This window comes from Gavia stellata, chromosome 9 (assembly GCF_030936135.1).
Source record: "Gavia stellata isolate bGavSte3 chromosome 9, bGavSte3.hap2, whole genome shotgun sequence".
NCBI classification, from domain to species: Eukaryota; Metazoa; Chordata; class Aves; order Gaviiformes; family Gaviidae; genus Gavia; species Gavia stellata.
This window is the reverse complement of record NC_082602.1, coordinates 23,749,918-23,774,333: the sequence shown is the minus strand read 5'-3', so window position 1 is coordinate 23,774,333 and position 24,416 is coordinate 23,749,918. Positions and strand designations below refer to the sequence as shown.

Genomic DNA, 24,416 nt, shown 5'->3' with positions numbered 1-24,416 from the left:
GTATGAGCCTTATGCAAATTAGAAAAATTTAATTAATTGCTTAATGGTTTAATCAGAGTGTCCTATGAAGATGGCTTTTGCAGTTAAATTCTGTAATATTTCCTAATCTTCGAAAGAATGGGTGAAATAGAGGGAACTGGAAAACGGGAAATGTTCCTGAGCGAAGGAGAACAATGTTAAATATAGGCTTTGAGAGGAGAAAAGTAGAAGCTGACTATTACTGAAGTACTTTTAGTGTGACTCGATTGATGTGCCGGTGGAGTTGGCACCTCAAGGCTCTTTCATTGTGACTTTTTTTTTTCCTGAATAGTTAAAAGAAGTCTTGTTTCAGATTAAAGTAGCATAGAAACTAACTATTTCTTTCCCTGACAAATAAGAATGAAATACTGAAGAATATTTTTTCCTAAATTAACTCATACTTAAGCACTTAATACTAATTTTAATTTATAAACCATTCTCAAGTCTCTCTCCCTCTCCCCGGAAGCCTTCATGCAAATCAGAATAATCCCCTGTAAAGCTAATTTTGATGGAATGGCATTTCTTGATATCTACTTTCTCCATACTGTTGAAATATTGGCAGGGGGCGATGTACTTGAAGAGCTGCAATGACCCTTATGTTCCTCAGCCAGGCGCCCCTAATAAAAGCCTAGCAGACTGCGTCCTACAGCCGGGGGAAGAACTCTATGGAAGGTTCAATGGACGGGAGGAAGAAGACAGTGAATTTCCTCATTGTTTGTGATTTATCACTGTACGCTTTCAAGTCTACATGTGAGGCTTATAATGGTCCACAACTTGTTTGTGAACTGATTCAAAAGCCCTAAACCAGAAAGGCAGCCATGACACCCCTGCTGTATCTTTACACTGGCTGACACTCTTCACCTTGTCCAAAGTTTGGTATTGTTGTAAAGTGAGGACGAGCTAGCCCTACTTTCCTGTATTATCTTGAAGTATTAAAAGCTACTTTTTCTCTCCTCCTCGTGGCCAATTCACCCTAGCTGTGCAAGGAACGTAGGAGCACACCTCTCTCAAACGTGTGAGCGTTCTCACTACATGCAGTGGAAGTGCCTGCATGCTTCGATTTGAGCATGTCGAAATACCTCCTTAGACAGAAACCTGGGTATTTGGCTACATGGTTTTACTACAGTATGAGGATTTTAAAAACTTAAGGCAGAAATTTCCATAAGTACATATTCATAGTATAAATTTAGAAGAGATGTGCAAGTATAGGAAGAGATCAGCATAACATGGCAGCAGCCTTTTCTTCCTTCTTTGAAACAGTCGAATACCCGCTTGCGCTATGTGACTTGTTGACAGTGCAGTTGACTTCCTAATATAGCCTCCTATCTGCATGGAAGATGCATAGATGGTTCAGAGTTTGTGCTGAATGTTACATGGAAAATATGGTTACATTAAAAACCTACCTTCTTCCATACGCCACGATGCAATGCCAAGAAATATTCCTACCAACATAGTTTCAGTTGGGGTAATTATAGTTCACATTTTTCTGAAGACAGCTTTCTTAAAATTTCTGCTTTGTAGCAGCAAAAACTGAAGTAGCACTGCTGTTGAGTGAGTGTCTGAGAGTAGGGCTTTTGATTTTTTTTTTTTTTTTAAATGTAGACCTGAAAAACTAGATATTATGTGGTTTTGCTAAGCTCATCTATTCTCCATGGCTATATTTGAGCCTGCCAGATCTAGCTTTTTGTTGCATTAGAAAGTCTTATGTCAGATCTGAATTCTTAACATATTCCATTTGTTTGTTTATTGCAACAATAAGAACTGTAAGTGTCCTTATGTGCCTCTTTAACTACCATGTTGTGGTATGGATGTTGTTTGCAGTTAAGTCATTCAATTAGCTTTCGTATCAGTTGGATAGGAATGCTGGCACTTAATGGATTCCATTATTATTTTTATATAGTGTTTTTTAAAAGGTATGCACATTATTATGCAAGTATTCCCTCAGAGTATATTGTGTGTTCTAATTGCTTTCATATAGTCAGGAGAAATTAATTCCAAGGCTTGGTTATTTATCGTGAGATAAATTATGTGGTGCGTACAAATAATTTGGTATTTTGAATGGTTTTCTAAAGTCTGGAGTGAATATACGAGTGATAGCCATGCTGCCATGGCAGGCTCTAGTGTGCCTTGACTTCAGCCTGAACTTCAGAAAAAAAAAAAATTCATGCTGCAAATGCATACATAAATAGATGCACTCATAATTAGGGACGGTAGGCGGCAAAGGTAACAGGAAGTTAGTAAGTCAAAAGATACAGCACTAAACTTGCAGATTCTTTTGTGGTTCAGCTTCCTTAGACTATGAGCCTATGATTCCTGTTCTTTAAATAGCTGCTATATATGACTCTGTTAGAGCATCTCTTCAGACTTGCTGCATTTTTTTATGATGACCACAAACCTTAATAATGACCCTCTGCTCATAGCTGTCTTCAGCTGTGTATCACAAAGTCCTTTTCAAAGGCATCATTACCGTCACCACTGCAGTGACAGGCAAACCATGGCATGAACCAGAAGTGTACCACATACTTTCACTTGCCTAAGGTCATGCAGCCAGCAACTTCCAGATTGCAAACAGACTTTTCCAAGAGCTCAGTTTCGTGTCCATTTCAGAGGACTTCATTAATTTGCAGCAGTTCTTCCCCCCAAAAAAACCCCTTAAAATCACTATCTCCAACCATAACTCCCAAATGAAAAGCAAGTAAAAAAAAAAAAGGCAACTGACTTTTTTTTTCCTCAGGTTGGACAAGTGTGTCAGTTTATTTGCAATATTTTGTTTTAACATCCCTTGCTAATTAGGAGGGTTTAAGTCCTAATTCTATTAAAATCAAGAGGAGTTTCCTTAAGGCCTGAATGTCTGTTAGTTGTCTATCAAATTCGAAGGCGTTTATGGTCTTCACTGATTTTCTACTGATAGAGATAGTTTGACTGTAACTACTAGGCCTTTACCAGAAGATTTTTCTGATGCTGTTTCCTCTTGAAAGTGTATAAGCAGAAAATTAATTCATCTGTGAGTGAAACTATATTTAACTGTAAACGGATAGTTTCTATGTATAGGATGTTTTATCATAGGAAATAATCACTTTTTGAGAAAATGAGTGGGGAATATCTGAACATTAGTTTTGCACTGTAAGAAAATATTTTATTACAGTAGTTCTACTAATTTCTGTTAATAGTTAATTGTAGCTAACAGACTTAGAAGCTTAAGCTGTTTTTTCAAGTCAAACTTTAATGTAGTTTATTGCATCAATGGACTTGGACAAGACAAAAGAACAAAAATAAACTCAAGCAGGAAAGAAACTGGAGTTTCAAAGTAAGCTAGAGAATGCCTCCCATGAAAGAACTGAGCACCAAAGTCCACATCCAACTTTAACATCTTTTCCCCTTTTTAGTTATATAGCCTTTGGAGGAAGGCTATGCAAATGCCCAGTTACTTGTACACTGCTCAGTGGTCTAAAGGCCCAAATCAGAACTGTTCCATATATGAGATTTTTCCAGACCAACCCCTTCTAGTTGCTAATCGCTGTCTCTTCTTCACAAGTCATGGCCCCCTCGCTTCTGCTCTTCTACCTGCTCTGTTCTTCTCTTTCTAGCAAAAGTCTAATCTGCCTCCATCCTCAGGCCATAAGGACGTAACAGCTGTGAAGGTCTTCTGGGCCACTAGCTATTGCCACCTCCAGCAGCCTTCTGTCTCAGCTTCCAGTTTCTCCTGACAACTTTCCATTGGGCAGCAACACTTTGTCACGACAACAACTTTTGTGGTGCGCCCGCATTTTAGCCCAACAAAATGTAAGCTGAATGTAAGGTCACATGAAATCACAGTGTCAACAGTATGCAGTCTTTAAAGTTGAATTTCACAGGTCACCAGCTACGTATGCCATGCTGATGAGTACAAACAAAAGTTCTTTCTGTAGGATTGTTAGGTCCAGTTTCCCATACAAAGCATGGGATTGTGATTAAATTACAAAACTGTATAATCTATATTTTCTCTAGCTTTCTGTCAGCTTAAACAGTTCATGAATATCTCTTACCTCTGGACTTTGGAATGGAATGAGATACGAAATGCAAACCTCCCCAAATACCACTGTAAAAATCCCTTCTTTCACCCCCAGTGCGACTTCTCCAGTCAAATCTTCCTGTTGCTTCTCCCTCTGACCTTGCTTCAGCATAGTATAGCCTCCACCCCATCTATATTTGTCCTCCTTTCTTTCTTTCTCTCTGCACAAGCATTTCATTCTAACAATCCCTTTAAAGTTTCTTTTTTTTTTTTTTTCCTCTTGCTTATCATTGTGCTTTCCAGCTATGTCATCCTGCCTGGACCAATCTCCAAGCTGCCCTAAAAAAAAACCAAAACAACCAAAAAAAAGACCCCCAAACCCACTACTTTTTAAACCTAAATCGCAACATAGTACATTATTCTCACACAGGATTTCCTGCCTATGATGCTGTTTATAAAAAAAAAAAAGTGTGTTTAAGTGTGACTGTGATCTACCTATGTTTTAAATTAAAATATGGCAATGTGGACAAAATGATGTGGTGTAATATTGAAAATCTGGTGAAAAGCCCTGGTTTAATCTCTGTATGTAGGTAGCAGTGTAAGAGTATAGCCTGTTCACGAGATCAGCTATGCTTATCTAGTACCTATAGTTTCATTCTACTTGTTCAGTCACTGACATAGCTTATTCCATCACTACCTCATATGCCCACTCTTCCAAATAAAATTAGGCCTTCTAGTGACACTGTAGTTTTGCCAAAATAGCTGTCCACAATAGGAGCAACTATAGCAATCACATAGGACATCGTCTTAGGCCTGTGACTCAGTTATTCAGCAAAAGCTAATAATATAGATTGGATCTAAAGGTTTGCCTTTTTTTAAGTCAAATAATAAATGGCCAATAGCCAAGCAAATAACGCAATAAATTAATTTTCATGGCCATGGAAAAAATAAAACATTGCAGCAAACTTGGCATAACCATTTTTCACCATTAGTTTAAAACTATACCCCATACAGCTGTGCAGAGTGCTAGATATTAAATCATAATATGACATTGTGAGTACCCAGTGACATGTTGATCCCAGAACAAAACAGTTTAGTGTTTTACAGAATCATTCGAAACCTACATACTGCACGCTACATTATAATGTGGTAGATGCTTTTCTTTTGGAAGGCAAATATGACAATCATAAAATGTTGCAAAAAAGCCCTCCACACTGTTATGGCTTGTCTCAGCCATAACAGTGTTGGAAAACAACCTTAGGTTATCAAGAGGGGGGAAAAAAAGAGTTCCCACATTGGTAGAAATTGCTATAAATACCTCTTTATTTGAAAATAAATATTGTTTTTTAGTGGCATCCTTTCTCACCTAGGAAAATGCCTCTGCTATATGATTAGCTCTCCGAGAGCTGTCTGATAGTCTTTGGAAGCAAAGCTCTTGTAAGTCAACAGTTGAAGTTAATCAAGAGTAATGGAATCAAGTTTTTGTTCTGCTTTTGGTGAATTTAATTTTGGAAAACCATTTAACCTGACCAAAAATCCTGACTAACCATCTTCAGGGTTGTAACAGGACAGAAAAGATGTAACTGGAACATTTTTAAATATCCTAAGAATTCCATTGGTTTTGCTTTCTGTTTGAAGGATGAGTGAAATCTGGAGTTTCAACACTGCAGGCAGTTCCAGCATTGTGACCAAATCTAGAGGGGAAAAAGAAGATTTCAATTATCTGTAGAACAGAAACTGAAAAAATGACAACTTGTAGAGTTCAGATCATTTTACTTAATGTTCACTATGTTACGTTAACTGAAATTTTTGACATTTAAAAAGTTTGAATGTTTCCTTTCAGCTTATTGGACCAGTATAGTTCAGGATTAAACTGTGCTTCTCCACTGTAGCACATTACTGTACACACACTGCAATGAGGGAAATTTGTGACCTGCTCCATTTGATATATTTAATGGAAATGCCTCAACGCTACTTCTTTCATAGGTGGAGTTTTACTTTTAACTGATTCCTGCAGTCATTTTTAGCCATCTTTTGCAGATGATTTATAAGTCCCTGATCATTAGAAAAGAAAGAACGTATCTGCTCACTACGTAGGTTTTTTTCTTTGTTTTATGTGGTTTTTAAAATGATTGCTGCATTAGAGAACTGAGTTTAGTTTTATATAACATCTTTTATAGTCTAAGTACCCTAAAGCATGTTACAATATGATAGATGAGCAAATATTTCTTTTAGAAAGCAAATATCACTGGTTTTATGTGCTCAGCAGACAGGAGAACTGGAAAACTGAGGGAAAACAATGGCTGAAAGTGACAGTATTTTCTCATTTGGCTGTAAGGTACCATCTTAGATTTTTGGTACTCAGTGAAAGGACTTCACATACTGTGTAAATAAGCTTGTTTTGGGACAGCCATAGTAAATGACTGAGGGGTAAAAGAAGCTTGGAAATTCTGTCAGCATCTTTATCCTAATCTGTTAGTATATACATTTTGGACAAGTTCATTTTCCAGACATAAGCAAAGCCAGACATGCAATGCTACAGGTTTATGACCTCAACATAAATTATATACTACACACTAAATACTTCAGAAAGAATTAAAATAACGCATCCTGAGGCAATAATATGAAAAACGTGAGTATATATTTTTCAAGCTTAATGCAAGGGTAACTGGGTGAAGTAGGCTATTAATACAAGCAGCTATACTATATGGGTAAATGATTCCGTCATGTCTTCAAATATAGACACTGTAGGCATCTCTGCAAGAAGCACAGAGGCAGCTAAGTGCTACTGAAGCTGTAGTTACACAGCCAATTTAACTTAGCATAAGTCTGAGTTGCTGCCAAAAGAGTAGGTACTTTTCTTCCACTCTCCCAATGCCCCTGCTTCCCCGGCCACTCATCTCAACCCTCACACTGGCACTAGGGTTCCCATGATGATGTGATGGAGCTGGATCTGATCCTGCTGATATCTAAATTGGCAAAAGAAGAAAAGAAGTTAGTTTCCCAGCTGGAAGTTCCGTGATTCATCATAGCTGGGTAAGCACTGAGGGCAGAGAAGAGCTGAATTTCCCCTTTCAGTGGTAGCCCATGTGGGCTCCATTAAAGTGGCCGTATAACCCTAGGGACCGAAATACTTCTCCAAAGTTCTAATAAAATTTGATAGACTTCAGTACAAAATAAAACAGACAGATCCTGAGTAGCCTGTATTAGATCCCTGCCAGTGTCACCCCACATCTATGGTGGATATAATGCTTTTGTAGCTTGAGCAAAAACACCTTCAGCCCAAGTACAGCAGTGTTTGTTAGTCTTCATCAGATATGTCAAAAAATGTGTCCATTATTCCTGTACCCCATAATTTTGATTCCAAACAGGTGGTAAAATCACTTCAGCTAAAGGGAATTTAATGCTAAAGGCATTCAGTATAGTAATTTGTAATAATTTAATGCTAAAGGCATAAAATACAACATCTGCAATTTTTTGCTATAAGCATTACATGACTTTAGCAAAAATACACAGAGGAAATTAGCTGCTACACTGCAGTTGCTAATGGGCAAGAAAAAAATTGAAAGTCAAAAAAAAGTTATGCTTTAGAGAGGAGCAAGAGAGAGTTCCCGTCTCCTTCCAACTCAGGCATTTCTGTAGAGAAACTGCCTGGGAGAGGGAAAAATCTTGTCAGAGAGTGGAAGAGGAAGTACTGGGCCATAAAGGACAGTTTAAAAAAACATGCTGAAAGCCCCGTTATGGGGGTTTTTCCTCTACTCTTATTAATGCTGAGCAAGTATGAACAGAACTAATAATGCAATACTTTTTAGTGACAAATTTTGGCTCTACAAAAGGCAATGCGAATTTATAAAAATCTTAAAATTAGTGATTCTCTTCTTACATCTACTCAGTGTATCTAGAACCTATATACATAAAAGCTGCTGTCTTGGAACCAGTCTTGGTGACTTGCGAATATTGGGCAGCATTAAGATATCTGGGGATATTTTGTCTCTAGGAGTAGGCTAATGGGAGTGTTTAAAGTTTAATGCCATATCTAGAAGCTCTGCTCTGTTTTATTTGGCTGTCAGAGCACTATTTGGTGGAGCAAATGCAGACCATTATGCATATAAATGCACTTTTGGTTTAAGCAGAAGAGTTAAGAGGCTGTTTAGAAAAGCCTCCCTTTTCTCTAGGGCACACAGCACCTTGCCTTCAAACTATTGAGCCCACAAAGTTTTCCAGCCCATTGAAAAAGCACACCTTTTTTTTATCCTTTCACAGTCTATGAACTTACTGGATTAAAATCACTACATTAGAAATGTATTTTAGTAGCAATCTTAAATGACACAAAGACACTGATGAAGACTGCACTCAGATCATGAAGTAAACTTATTCATCTCGTGTCAGTGCTTATGTGCCCACTTTAGCAAGACCTTAACACAAAATTTAAGTACTTACCAAACTTTAAGGTAGTTGAAGTTACACCTGTGCTTAAACATCTGGCTAAATCTTGGTCAAGCCCATTACATAGTTAGACATAGACTTTTTCGATGTCCTTCAATAGGTGACCAGAACTAAAATCTGAAATTTGTGGAAGAGGTAAAAGAGGAGGAAAAACAGAACTCCTCACTGTGTTGAAACACCAAATCAAAATTAAGCTTTCATCTTTCTCTGTTCAATTCACTCAGCTTTCTTAGTTTTTCATTCACTTTCATGTCCTTCATGTGCCTGTAGCAGTCTTTCAATCTACATGCCTGCAGGAATGACAGAAATGTTACCTCGCCTGTCAAGAAATGTTTCTAGAACTGTGACTAAAAGTAATGTTACCACTGACGGACGGGTGGTAATTTTCGGGGTCTACACCAAGTCCTGTCTTTATTCACTTCCCTGCAATGACTTTGTGCTTCCTCTTTTTGATGAAATATAATGACCATTTTTAAAATTTCTGTCCTTGCTCTCCTTTACCTACCAGGCTGTAGGGTACTAGTCCTTCAGGGAGGTACAGCACTCCATTAGTTTTAACTGGAACTGTATTTTAGAGTAACCTAACGCATTTAGTTTCCTTCTGCTGCTTGCAAACCTGGCCGAAAAATGGGGTAAGCCTTGTGAATGTAGCTTCTGTGTGGGTTTTTTTGTTTTTTAATGCTTCAGCTCGTATCCAGACAGCTGGTGCATAAAAGGGATCAGTTAACCAAAAAGACTTAGAACAGAGCAGGTCAGTTACAGAACAGAAAATATCTTTTAACTTTTTGTGTCAAGAAGTGATGTGCAATACTCACCATATCATAATAGAGAATTATTTTCTGTACTACTTACAGCATCCCTATTACTCAGTTGGCATAAAGGGGAGAGCAGGCTGGGTAAGAGGGAAGAGGTGTCCAAACCTGAAATGCCTTCAGCTGTTATTAAATATCTATATTTCTTAAAGTTGTACTAAAAAATGTCTGGCCATCACTGCTTTCTGATACTCAAAAACAACTGTGAAGTCCCCAATAGTAGTACAGAAAGATAACAGGAACCAGGTCTACTACTGTTCTCTGCTAAATAAAAGAAAAAAGTAATTGCAAAAAATACTGTACAACTTAAACACATGAAAGCTTTGGTAGTAATATACTGTCCATACATACTCAGAACAAGCCTCAGCCTTGATCTAAAATGAGGAAGCAGTTGCACCAAGCAGTTGGCGTCACTGATGGGACTTTAATTGTCTCAGCCCCACTGATTAATCTGCATAGGTTCTTTCAATGTGCAGAATGCCCAGTCACCTCAAAGTAATTATACTATTTAATTTCACGTTAGGACTGATTTGTGTCAAAGATGTATTATGCCTTTACATGCTACATATTTTCATTTACTCAGTCTATGTTAGTATTTACTAGTACAAGAGAGATTGACAGCTTCTTTGAAAATTACGTAGAGGGCATATGAAGATGAAAACTATAATCAATACTTAGCCTTTCTGTGCTTCTGTGTGTATCATGTAAACACACACCTGCTCTAATTATGGGGTTTGCCTTTAGACAAAATAGTGGATGATTTAAAAAGAGAGCAGAATAGGATGTTATTCAGACTTTAAAAAAAAAAATCTACACTCTTGACAAAATTAAACTATTTATAGTCATTTCCTTTTGTGCATCTCATGAACACAGCAGAAGACAATTTGTTGTTCCTTCTTCCTCTCGGATAGGTGTCTGTAATTGACTTTGCCCCATAAACAAGCCTCTTTCAACTTTCTTCACAGCTTTGAGATAGCTTTACAGATAAAGATCAAAGGCTCAGTGCCTTGAACTGGTGGTTTGGTGCCGCACATTACCACCTCCAGCTCCAAACTTCTTCCTCTCCCATCATGAAAGGCATTGCAGGGGGTGGGCTGGAATAAGCCCCCAGACTGGATGAGGGGCAGAAACCCCCTATCCTAGACCAGCGGCAACTGAAGCAGTTATCTGACTGCACCTCAAGAATTCAGCTATGTCTTTATGCATTATACACACATAACAGCCATAGAAAACACCAGCTCCAACGCAGCCAGCTGATGCCAGCCTGCGTGTCCTTGCAAGGGAATTCCACTCTCGATGTCCCAGGTAGCATGTGATTTAGGGGTGCATGCATGTGGAGATCTGAAGAACCTGCAGGAGGGCTAACGAGAGGAATTAGGAGCTTTCTGTATTTGGGAATTTCCTTTTGCTTTCTACTGCGCAATTAGAGTGGTGGAAGGTGGGGGGAGTTGTTGTATATAATTAATTGGGTTTTTTTCAGATGCAGAAAACTGGCAAGGAATACAAAATTATATCTTATTAAGACGCTCACCCAGTTCACTGGGATCCATGTTCTTGCACAAAGACTGTGTCAGGAGCACTGTGTTAATGCGAGCCTGTTGTAAGAAAGGTGGTACTTTTCTTGTTCGTAAATTTACTTTGAGAACATAGTCCAAGATAAGAGCTTCAAGCTTTTCAAAATCTCAAGTGGTACTTTTACAAACTGCCTTCTAGGTGAGCAGGTTTCTGCCCCCAGCAAGCAGGATTCTTCCTCTTTGTCCAGAAACAATAGCTGTCTTAATTTGGTCACCTGCACACCTGTTTATAAAACTAAAAGCTAATAGAAACACAAAATAAAGACCAGCTGGGGAGAAGGCAGTGGAATAATTGTGCTGTGAGAAGCAGTAAAGGAGGGGGCTGGGCATGCTGTTCCTTCTTTAGTTTCATGTTTTAATGTGGGGGGGTTTAAGTAACAGAGCTAGCTGTAGTAATTTTTAATTTTTGTTTTTCATCTTCTAATAGCTTAGCTTTTATTCTCAAAATTCCATCATACTCTTCCTCTCTTTTTTGTGGCTCTTTTCTGTAAAACTTCATAGCTGAAGCAGGTGGGGTTTTTTGGGGGTGTTTTTGTTTTAAGACTAAATTTGTACTTACTAAATACCATTATAGGTTTCCAATGCTAAATATTTGAATGTGCCTGAAAAACAAGAAATAACTGCTTTTTGTTTTTACGTGACCTGTTATGCTGCCTTTCTCAAGACAAAAATGAGGGCTACACCTACCTACAGTCTTACTTTAAGTGAATGGAGGTACTAATGATCTTCAGAAAATGGGGCTTTCTAGACACGGAACTTACAGGGTGCCCTGTCAGTGAGAAACAGATGTACCCAAAAAGGTATAAGAACTGAAACTGGAGTGCAAACTGACTGATTTACAGTGTGATGATTTTTTTTTTATTATTATTACTATTTTGAAACTAATTCAACTTCATCAGTTAAAGATCTAACTGATGTGAGGAGGAGGAACATGCAGTTCACTTAAGCAATATTGACACATTCAATATTACAAAGCTTCCCTTGCAGACCTTCTGTCTGAATAGATCATGTTCAAAATTCTGCTCTTTTTCAACTAAAGAAACTGGTCCGTGAGTGCAGATGGGGATTTTTAGAGGCACAACAGATAATTCGGAGAGTCCTGTAAGTGCTGGAAATCTAAGGAGGTATAATTCTAGTCCTCCAGATAAACAGAAATAAGCATGCTTGCAATATAGAAAACTTCCTGTGATTCATTTAAAACTGGTTTCTGTTTTGCCACCACTCCCTACTGACGCTGCAGTCAGCCCTGTTTCCAAAAACATTATCAGCACCACTCCCAGCTGCGAGCGCACACATCTGTGCTCACAGCCACATGCACTGAAGCAATTGTGGCCGGTCTTCCCACCCCAGAGACCACGTAATGTATTCTTACAGCAGAGCGGTGTCACTTGCTACGGGCTGTCCCTCGCCATGTGACGTAGGCAGCTGTACAGCTAAAATACTGGCAAGCAGAGTGTGTGCTGAAGGTCCAAAGTACTGGATTTGCTGTGCGGAAGCTGGCGAACCGTGCCGTTCGTGCACGCAGGAGATCCCTCTGCGTTCCCAGGGGCAGCAGGAGGCCATGGCCACTGAGGAGCCATTCATGCCGACTGCTCTGAGCCATAATGTACATATTTACATAATACATATTTGTAAATATCTTCATAGATTTATAATACTGATAAATACAATTTCTCAAAAATTAGTCTAAATGGTGGGATAACTCCTTATTACACAGATCTGTCTGAAAGTAAGACAGACTCCTCGAGTCTGGGGACTCTGTACCTCATCTGACATCTGAGTTGAAAGCATATTACACACTTTATTCTTCTTCATGTTACTTATATTTTTCTCTTTTTTAATTATTTTAACTTTGGAAAGCTTTTTGTGGGATGGCTTGTATGCAAGAGAGAGTGTCTGAGAGTGTGGATGTGCCACGGGCCAGGCCCACCTATCGCCCTTCGCTTGACATACATTCCTCATATGCTGAGCTGTAACCAGATCAAAGAGAGGGTGGTTTTGTTTCATTTTGTTTTATCTCAAGGCAGCTCTGCCAGTCCTTGAAGCACAGCTAGGTGTTCTGTGACACACCAAATCCTTCTTTCAGAGTATACTGTATTTGCAATGGTAAACCTTTCCGCCTTCCTTTACACATGTATCGCAGCTAGTGACCCATTTGACAATACATCTGATAATCCTGATTTGTTGGAGGTCAAAATTGATAAGCTATGAAAAATAGCAACACAGGGCTAAAAAGTGTTTCCTTTTAGGATTCACTGAACAGTCTTTTTTGTTATTCCCCCCAACATGTAGAATTTCTAATGTATTTGTTAGAAACCTAAAACTTTTTAGAAGCACCTAGAGCCAAGACTTCCAAACTTCTCATCTGCAGGAGTTTGAAAATCTATTGTGTGTGCAGTGAGTTCCTGATCAAAGGGTCCCATCCAGTCTATACCTGTCACAATTAAACTGGATCTCAAAACAGCTACCTATTGCTGGAAAGTGTTTTCAGGCTGCACCTTTATCTGCGAGCTTGATTTTATGTAAAAAGCTCTCAGCCAAGTTGAATGAAGAGTTGGTGCTTATAGTTAAGAAACAACTCTTAAGTTTGACCTCTTAATTCTCTTTAACTGCAATGCAAGGTAAAATGAGCATTACTTATTATTTTCATTTACAGTATTAGCTGATTGAGGTCCTTGAATGTTTGTAGTATCTGTTCATCCCAAGAGACCAACTAGAGAATAAACATTAATTGGTAACGAGGTCCTGACTCAGACATGTTGTGAAGAAAGAAGGTTGTAGTTATATACCTGAAGCAAAGGCTGTCTAATTTGGGCTACAGTAGCCTCCATTTCCTAGATGCTCTCACAGCTGCTGCTCTGATAAGTTCCTCCCACAATTAACCTCTTTACTTGGAGTATTGTCTTAAGTAAAGAAAAGTATTTGAGAGCCAGACAAAAATTATTTGAGAGCTAGTCAAAGATGCAGATCCAGGCAAAATGTTAAGTATATAAATGCTCTTCTTAGCTTCACTTTCCTCATTGCTCTGGAGCGGCCTTTGGGCTTGGGTTTGAGACCCCTAAGATTTGGAGAATCCTCTTGCTATAGGCTTTGCTATCTGCCTCTCATCTTTTCTACTGTCTCTCAAATCAAAAGTCAGATAGTCAGCTCTTTGTAAAACTTGTCAGTTGTAGCCTATTATATCAGCTGGCATCTCAAGAAATCTCAGCCTCTAGCTAACTGGACAGACTGGTTTTTGCAGCTTGTTCAACTTCATGGGTTAAAGGGGATTCCACTTGACCTGGAGGTCATTCACGCTTGATGACTTCCTACACTTAGAACTATACAGTGCACTGGTTATCTGCTTACTCTCACAGGCTTGATACAAATTAAGTTGTTTGGAGGCAACAAACCAGCAACTATTCTAGCAACTCCTACAAGAGCTATCTAATTTTAAAAATCAAAAAATTTACACAAATACATATTAGAGACTCCCTAATTTATCACAATTTGTAATTAGAAAATTAAATGGCTCCAGAGAAAGAATGAGGAATAAAAGAGGCAGAGATCTTTAGGAAATTTGATTATGCAAAAATGGGAATGTTTTGATTTCAGTCCATCTGCATGGGAAAAATATTTGATTGCACCAGTAGAGGCACATGCATTTAACTCTAATTTAAATGCATTTTTTTAAAAAATGGAAATATCTATTAAAATGCTCTTTTAAACTATAGCCTTATTCAGTGCACGTGGAACACCCATGACAGTCTAATCAGCTCACCTAAATATGATCGAATGAAAAGCAAACTGCTCTGGGTACTCGTAGTTATAAATATTGGGGAGGGAGGAGGAGATTTAGAGACCAAAGTGACAGTATAAAATAACATCAGTAATGTGAAAAATGAAACACTCTTTTTTCAAAATAAAGCCATAATTTTACTGTTGTAAAGATATATGAATGTCAGAGATAAGCAATAAGCAATATTCAGATCTAAATCTACAGTTAGATTTTGTTGTTTTTTGGTCCTATCTCTAACAAACAATAAATACTGGAAGAAAAATAACTGATGCTTACATGCATTTCTAATTAAAGGCTGGCAAGCCTTTTTGAAAAAGACAAAAACACTTGCAAACAACCATTCTCCCCAAAACTAGAAGTAAACCATTTAAATCTCCTCTCATTCTTTTCATTCCTCATTACTTTTCATTTATAGACACTGGCAGGTGCCAGCTGGGGCACAAGACAGAAACAGTAAACTGCAGAAGATGGCTATTTGTGATGTTTCAAGCATAACCAGAAGCTGAATCTATTAGAGAGGGGAAAAAAAAAAAACCAAACCCCACAGAAAAGCAGCAGTTCTTCTGAGATCTTCACCCCAGATTTGTAGATTTAATGTATCTGGTTAGTTTAGGTAATAATCCAAGCCATTTTCATAGATGTACTGCATTGTTGCAGGAAATATCAAGGCATTTTGCTGTGCACCTGTTTCTCACATTTATAAGTAATTTTTTTTCTATCAGTAGGTAACACTATATCCTGCTGTAAATTAATAGTATGAGTTTTGAGCAGAAGTTCAAGATGTGCTTGTGAATTCTTTGCCAGTTATTCTCATTATTCTTTTTTTTGTTGAATTGAGAACCTAAAAAGAGTAGATTGAATTGTTTTTTAAGTAAAATTGGGCAAAGATTTAGGCTCTAGGAATATTCATTAAGTATCAGACCCATGACCTCTAGCCTGTCAGAGCAGGATACTCAATGTTGTATTACAAGGCTGCTGAAAATGTGAAATATCCTTCAATTCCAGCCAACGTGATGAAAGGATCAGATTTTTCTGTTCTGTTAATAAACATTGTTAAGACTAAAATTAAACTTTTTTTTTCAGGATTCCAAAAACTGACAAGTACTCAGTTATTTAACTGTCCTTTTTAAGTGAGTCTTATAAAGTGGGATTAGTTGTCACTAACTACCACAATTGCTCCAAAATCAGTAGCAGAGGTAGGAAGGTCTCAGCATAAGCCTAATACTCTACCGCTACCTGATGCCTTGAGTGGCTGCATGTCTGCTCAGCCTGAACCATGGTCTGCAGACAAATAATCACATACTGTTAGTGCAGTTATTTCCTGTTTTTTGTTTAGCTAATTCTCATTTAAGTCCAATTTCCTTTGAAAAAGTTATTTTAATTTTTAAGAGGCAGTTGTAATTACTAATGATGAAGCTGGAAGATAGTTTCTTTCTAGCAAAGCTTTATGTTACTCAACCTTCTGCATAATCAGATTTGAATTCTAAAGAAAGCTTTAAAAAAGGGAAAGACTACTTTCTTTGTACTTGTCTTTGTAAGCAAAGCTTCCAAGAGTCTTTTAGTAGCCTAATCATGCATCAGAGATGAGGTAGGCAAGACTAAAAGGTAGAATGACATAGACAACTTATAATGAAGAATGGAAGGCAAAAATTTTCTAAGCCCTTTTTGGAAAAAATCATTGTTTTCCTTTATTGGTTGTGATAAAATCTTCAGCTCAGGTCTAATAAAAGATATATTTTTTAGTTTCTTCACACAGTATATGTTCTTCCTGTTCCCCTAAACTAAATACGTGCATTCTATAAAAGTTTCTGCTATGACCAGACTTCCAGCAGGTTTCACCTTATATTGACTTGATTTTAGTGGTGTGGGTTTTTTAAATGAGAAGGGTGGTGGGACTCTAAATTATATTTGCTGAGTGGAAAATGAGATATTTAACTTAAATTGCCTTGATTACAAGTAAAATTTTAATGAGGTCAGTGCAGCTGATGAATAAAAACAATCTTTGATTTCAGATATCCGTCCATGTAACTGAGATCACAAGTTTTTACAGCTCAGAGTCACGTATACTCTAATGGTTTCTTAGATGGCCTGGGCCTGGGCATGTATCATTTTCCCCCCTCCTATTATAGCTGCAAACACTATGGGAATGAGGTAAACTGTCCGCTGATAAAATGACTCATGTAACATCAGAAATCGGAGGGCATTCCCATCATAGCTGTGGAGTGTTGTAAAGTCGGTTCTGAACAAAATATTAACATTTAAATACTCTAAACTATTAATTTAGGCAATGATGTTCTTTCCTGATGCACTTACTCTTAAATTGATTGTTTAAACTGCACTTAATTGTATTAAGGAGAGGGATAACACAAATCATGCCAAAGAGCTCTGTTAAAAAGCGAGGGAAACTTCATACACAAATGATCTAGCAACTGAACTACTTATTGAATATACCTTAAGCATTTTTGATGTGTGAAATATTAAGAAAAAGACAGGAAATGCATTTCCAATAATTTATATAGCTGAGTGTTCAACCACATAGTCATTTTAATGCTGGCTTTGTTTAATATCTTACAGGAAGCTTCAAAAGATGGTGCATGACATCAAGAAAAATGAAAGTGGGATAATAAACAAGTTCAAAAAGTAAGTTTGAAATGCCAATCCTAGTTTTATCAATTTGGGGAAGTTCAGATTGCTAGCATAGTGTATAGTACTTCAGTGGTGGTACCACGTTATTCTAGAGGGATGTACTTCAGTGTATGTAAAGAGCTTCAGTCCAGACTGCAACACACAGACTTGTCATCAGTATTAAGAGCATAACAAAGTAGTTGCAGAACTGGCCTCCAACGGGGGGTTGTGTTTGTAGCCCTGAAAAACAGTATTTGGGTAAAATGCATGTTTCTTACATATTCTTCGGCAATGATCATTGCTTGTTGTTTGGGTGCGTGCCTTTCTCCTCAGGCCACTGTTTAGGCTACCTGCTGCAATTAAGTTTTAATTTATGCTCCACCTTGAACCAACTGGTCAGACATCATAGTTAGAATTCCCATAAAAATGCTAAGTCCCCCTGTGCTTCAGTCCAATAAAACAAACCCCAGCATTACCTAACATCCTTATTCCAGTAAGAAGTGCTAAACAGCATGCATATTGATGTCACGTGCATGTGAGTACCATAAAATATTCATGTGTATTTATACACAGAAAGAAATTCCAGTAATTCTGCATCCTTGTCAAATGAATACACCATTCACTGTTTCCAGTCAAACATCTATTTAAACCAATTAGCTATTTAGCACACTTTTTCTTTATGCGATAGCTCATTTGCATTTGGACGCAATTTTCTCATTCAGATGTCTTTCTTTACATGGGTCATTGACAACAAAAGTACTAAGTACTGTTAATTAGTACACAGTATCTGCAGTGTTTCCAGGACAACCATATTAAATTCTAGAAATCGAGCTCTCGTACATAAAAGGCACATACAAACATTGTTTAAAGTTGTTCTTAAAGACTGACCATGATGGTTCAGTTCAAGGAAAAGGAAAAAGTATGGTTTTAACAAGAGCTAATTCTAGGTATATATGAAGTGGTCAGTAGGCTGGTGGGAGAAGCAGTAGGGCTCTGCATGGTTTGGCTCTGCAAGAGCTCCGGAAAGCTCTTGGGCTGGCTACAGCAACTGCCCCTGCTGCCAGCCCAGGTGGGGCTGGTGTTTGTGGGGTAGCTGCTGTCCCTGGCAGAGGAGGGGAATACACTTGTAGGAGGAGCAGTGACCACCTGGCTCACCCATTCCCCAGGCAGGAGTAGTAACCTTAGGTTGCAAGCCTTCCTTTGTGGCCTCTTTATCACAGCTGTGTTTCTGTCCACAAACTGTGAGCAGGCTCTGATGGTAACACCTGATATATCAGATAGATTCCCGAGATCACTTTTTTGCTTTATTCATCCTCTTTCACTCTAGCACTGCTGCAATTCACAGTAAATCACAGTCACACGGTATATGTACTTGTTATTTCCACACAAGCACAAAAGCAAATTTTCCCTTAAAATGACCCTCTTTCAACTACTTGGATTTTTAATTTAATCTAAGCGTGTTTTTGTTTTAAACACAGTGTCTATTTAAATAGACCACTGTATTCAGAGATCGATCTGAAAAAAACCTCAATTTCACTTGGGACCTGCTCACAGGGAAGAGCTTCTAGGCTGTGAAGGCTTTTGGTTGGTTTTTGGAGGGGAAGGGGGTGAGAGGGATTGGGTTTGGGGTTTTTTTGTTGCTTTGTAATAAAAGGTGGCTTCCAACTTCACAGTAGTAGTTTAAATGTAGTTAACGTTAATAATGTTGCAGTGGGTCCAGTTCAAATGCCTCAGAGAGGAATGCAGATGGCAGAAACAATAGAAGCATCTCAAATTTATAATTTGAGGCAACAAATTGTCTCCCATAGTTGCCTGGACACGAATTCTGCTGTTAATCAGTATTGCTCTGATTGTGTGTCCTTCCCTGAGAGTAAGAGGGGAAGGACAGACAAGGGAAAAATAACAAGAACTAAATGTAGCTGAAGCTGGGAAGGTCAGAGGTGCCATCATTAAATGTCAGATACAAGATTGCTGCTATAACACTGCAATTCTTTGATTCTCTCAAGATTAAAAAAAAAAAAATCCAGAAAAAAGAGCAGGCTCATAAAAACTCTCTTAATGCATGACTGCAGCACAAAGCTCACATTTCACCTTCCCCAGCTATAAGAATACAAATTGAGATGTAAAAAATACATATCTAATAATCTTTCTGATATTTCTATGGTTCATCTGAGTCATATTAATCTCTTCTGCAATTATGAAGATCAGATACTTACTCTTATTTTTTTAAAAATTGAAGAAAAAAGTCTCACATTTGCATGTGACTTCAGAACCCAAATCTTGAACCCAGCACATAATGAGACTTGCAATAAAAGCATGACTTGACAACACTGATAAGGATATGTACAAGAGATGCCAAGCGTTGCAGAATTAGAACTGGCTGTATTCCTCTGAATGTGCCCTTTGGGGGCTTTTTCTAAAAAATGTGGTTACCCAGTTGATCACTTCCTCCATTTCAGTTATAGGATTATTTTATAAAATGTCAAGGATTTGAACATGACTGAAGCAGGAAAAATCGTATTAAAAAATTGGCTTTAGGTAGCAGAGATTTGGAATTTGTCTATATGCTGGAAAAAACCATAGTTTTGGCTCAAATTCAAACCTATTAGAAGTGGAAATAATTTTGGAGGAGTCAAATAGTGTACTTGCTTATCCCATGCCTAAAGTTGTCACACGTGTACTATAAGCCTCTGCTACTGAAATTGAAAGAATGATCAAGTACTTATGAAATACATTTGACTTATTACCAGTATTTGTTAAGACACTTCTAAAATCTGGATGGGCTTTTGATTATGCAGAAAAGAAAGAGAAGTTCTTGCATCAAGTGTCTTGCTCTCCAGTCTAGTTCAGCTGCAGGGTGCAGGTGGGGAGGGGTACTTCTACCATTCATGTGTGTCTTAAAGGTCTGCAGAAAGCAATCTGAATAGTGGTGATAACAGGAAAGAAAACTACAGATTGCTTCTTCATTGCTTAAAAGTTCCTGTTGTTTATTCCCCATCCTGACTCAAAATTTTCTGACAGTAAAAATATTGCCCACTGCAAACTACCATTCACCCGCTTGCCCTTAATCACTGTTTACAATACTGGAGTCCCAGCTGCTGTGCCGATCATGATGTCAAAGAGGATTATCTACTCAGGTGTGAAAGCAATAGGTATAGCCAAAGTTGTATAAACAATGAGAGCTGGCAGCATTTTTTCATATTCACATCCTTGGTAATACAGAACAGGGAAGTAAGAGAGAAATCATAGGTTTCATTATGCAGAATCATTGCCTGTGCTTGAAACACACTGTAAAGGCATAGCAGTCATCTGTAAATCGTAAGATCTAAGCCTCTAGGCTTTGTTCAGTGGAATCCTAGCTCCATTGAAGTCGATGCTAGAAGTCATACTGTGTATACAGCAAAGTCAAGATTTCACCCTAACGGTTTGGTACGTGCTGACCTACTGTTGTTGAATAAGAAACTAGAAGTTCAGGTTGCTCACCTTGTTGCAATATCACATCCTATCAAAACTTCCTTTGCAAAGACGTCAGAAATCATGCACTTGTAGTTTTTCGTCTAACTGCGCACAATCCAAATATGTGCGTTTCTTGAAATCACATTTGCCACGTGACCTGAAATAAGGAAAGAAAATGCATCTTCCTCTCATCTGCTTTACCCAGCTTTTTAGTTGGGTAAGTTTTTACTTCAGATTTGTCTGGTCCATTTTCCTATACCATTTAAAACTTAGGCGATAACTTCAGACAGAAGAATGGAGTTGTGCCACTAAATGTCTCTTCAACCTGCATAGCTGCAATTAGAAGACATCCATGGTAAAACCCTTGGCAGAGGGAAAAGTGCTATTTTATGGACTAAACAATGAGAGAAAAGTACTAAAATCAAACTGTACCAGGGAAAAGTATAATACCTAATTTTAACTGTATTATGAAGAAACATGCATTTCAACATGTAGCTGAATAGAATGTTTTGAGTGCCAGGATTTTTATTAATATAACAATATTTCATCCACGTAAAGATTAATAAGTCACAATGGTATGCCATTTCACTGCCACAGCACATTATAAAGAAAATGTGCAAAAGAGTAGTACTAACACTTCAAAAAAGAAAAGTTCGGTTTAATTTTTTGTACAATCGCCAGATACTTCCAAAGCTATAACAAACTACTCTACTAGGTCATGAGAATACAGCTCAGGAAAAGTCTGTGTCAGCTGGATTGCACCTGTCTGGAACTCTGAAAAGCTTTTCAGCAAAGTTCAATTAATTTATCTTTTAATCACAAGTGTGATGATCTAGTGCACTCAGGACTAATACATACTATAAATATTCACCTCAGTAGTTAAAATGGTTCCCAAGAAGGGAGTGGACTTTGTACAGAATTAACAACAGAAAAAGTTAGACTCTTGAAAACAAAAAGGTTTTAGGCACATCTTAAATGCTGGGAGAGTGAGCAGAAACACTAGAGAGGAAATGCATTTGTAAGAGAATTAAGTGCTACACATAAAGGGCTACTACTATGTACATTTGGTTACTTTCCTGGGTGTAGCCTGTAAAATCAAGTGTTGCTAGAGCAGAAAACCCAGACCTCTCCTGCAGTTTATTTAAAAAGTCTCTATTTAGTGCAGGAAAACACAAAAATGTGCTATGAACTCGAAGCATGTGATTTAATATTTGCAATTCCTACAGGACTTCTTGCGTGAGAAGTTAAGCACATGCCTAAATGCTTTGTTGGATCAACCTCAGCATGCTATAGAGGGAAAAATTTCAGAATACATTGTTTCTTAAAATGAAATAGTTTATTCTCCCAAGAGTTACTGTGAATTTCTGTACATTGCATTCTGTTCTTGTGTGAGCAGCATGTAGACCCCATTACATGAAATGTCTCAAACGCTACCTGGTTATTTGTTGAAGCTAAAATGTATATAGTAAGATGTGTTATGTTGCTTTTAAAACCTGTAAACATACTCTCAAAAACGTACTTGGATTTTATTGAGTCCTTTAGAACTGAAATTTCTCAGGGATATTTCAAAATCTCCAGAAAATTACTTATTTTTCTATTAAATCTTAGAAAAATACTAATCCCACTCTGTCGCTCTGCAAGTATCTATGTGGATAATTACGGCAGAATCTGAAATAGCTAGGTAACCACTCCTTGGCATAGAGGTTACATCTTTTGAGCTTGCATTGTGGTTTGCACTTTGGGTAAAGTTCTGGCTCTTGCAAAGTGAAGCTCCAATTGACTTCAAAAGAGCCTGGATTTCAGTTCTGGCACTCAGTAAATCATACCAGTACAGTGAGAATTACTTTTTTAAGTAGATTTAGATTTTAGAATAAGTAACACATTTGATATGATTCTAGCAAATATAGATGTGGCAGTGAACTGCTTCAGCTCTGTGACAGAAACATTATTTCTTTTCTTCTATTGATATTCAGGTTCCAAAATGAACAAGTGGCCTTAATTTGCAAAACTGGGAAAGATACTTGGGATCGGTATGCTATTTCAGAGCTGCACAATGGCATGATAGGCTGCTTAGACACAGACCTCTGTTCTGTGCTTCGTATGCTTTTGTTATAACATATTTACACTTTCTGTCGGGGCCACTGCCAGGATTTACAGGGCCTGGGACAAAGTGTTGAAGTTTTCTGCTTAGCAGCTTGGAAATGTATAATGTGGCTTAAGCCACATACTTTACACTGTGACCCAGACAGCCTCTTATTATTGCCTAAGTTCCACTATTTTCTAAGTCTCCACAGTCTCTGAACAACTCACGATAGACATGTTGCAAAGTACATTAATAGCTTTTCGTCTACCCTCCCTAAGACCTTATATGTGCCCTGGCAGTGGCCCTGGGTTTTTCTTTCTAACGTGCCTGTGCTAACCTGGACAGAAGACAACAGCAGGGCTGTTGAGAATGCTTTTTAATTTACTGTTTGTACACGAAGTTATATTATGCTGCAGGAAGTTAAAGACTCAGAGAAGGCAGCTATCCATCGTTAGTGTTGTTAGTAATGAACAAAGCAGGCAAACGCTTCAAAAATAACGTGCCTAGGTTGTTTTTGGTTTGGTTGTGGGGTTCGGGGTTTTTTTTGAGCTTTAGTAATGCCTGCACCATTTATTCATTGATTGCTGCATGTGCATTTTTTGTGACTATCTGAACAACAGAATTCCATTAATTCAATTCAAAAGTAGCCAAAGCATTTCTCAAAACAGATGAGAGAAAGTTTGTAAATTGATGTGTTAGTGCCAGCATGCCACCACCCTGACTTACATTGGTACGTGAACAATGACACCTAAGCAGCATACTCAGGACCACAAGTGTCAAATTCTTGTGGTAAAGCAAAATTTTTAGACATCACTATTGCTCAGAGATCACAAGAAAACATTTTAAATTCTTTGTGGGCAATTCTTGTGTCAATAATTTGCTTATTTTTGCAAATTAATTTGTTAGGACCTGATTGAAGAATGAGTGGAGCCATCAATTCAGTGGACAAAAGTTCAGGTCCATGATGAGGTCCCATCAGTGCTACAGCGAAGCTGTCAGACAATGTTCAAAAGTCACTTTGAAGAGTCATTTTAATGTAAATTGTGTTAATGTTTTATATGGCTACAAAAAGCAAAGGTTTTTTTTCTCTTCAGATCCATCAGTCTGGCCTCTGATGTCACACATGCACCATTCATTTTGACTTTAAACCCAAATTCTCTTTTTTAAACAGGGTAATGAAATAATTGATATATCAACTGACTGTAATTCAGTGTCTTATCTGGACAGCTGCAATTTAGCCAACAGGAGTGTGTGTGTATATATATACACGTATATGTAAGAACAGGAGTACACACATACATATGTGTATACACAGGTATTACATATATATACACTCCTGTTTGCCAAATATATATATATGCACATATATATACACACATATGTATAGCCACAAAGATCCTTTTAGTATTTCTGCAAATTAGCTTTTGATTCACTTGGTATTACAAATGCCATTATAAAAGTATTTACCAAAAAAGGGGCATAACACCATAAAATATTAGTAAGCGGAAACAGAATCTGGTCCTGAGAGACCTGGTATACATTTAAGCATTAATCAGAAAATAAAGTGCATGCAAAATGATAGTTATAAAAATACAACTGGGGAGTGCTGCACCACTTTCTTATGCCATAGTCT

General features: G+C 37.8%; 1 protein-coding gene across 1 annotated transcript in view; it reads left to right on the top strand.

Annotated features, from left to right (window-relative positions):
* Positions 1–24,416, top strand: part of BLNK (B cell linker) — a 99,699-nt gene that overhangs the window by 51,419 nt on the left and 23,864 nt on the right. The window contains exons 4-5 of the mRNA XM_059821284.1: positions 17,194–17,259; positions 22,674–22,730. Coding sequence (XP_059677267.1) covers positions 17,194–17,259; positions 22,674–22,730 — 123 coding nt within the window. The remainder of the gene's footprint in view (positions 1–17,193; positions 17,260–22,673; positions 22,731–24,416) is intronic.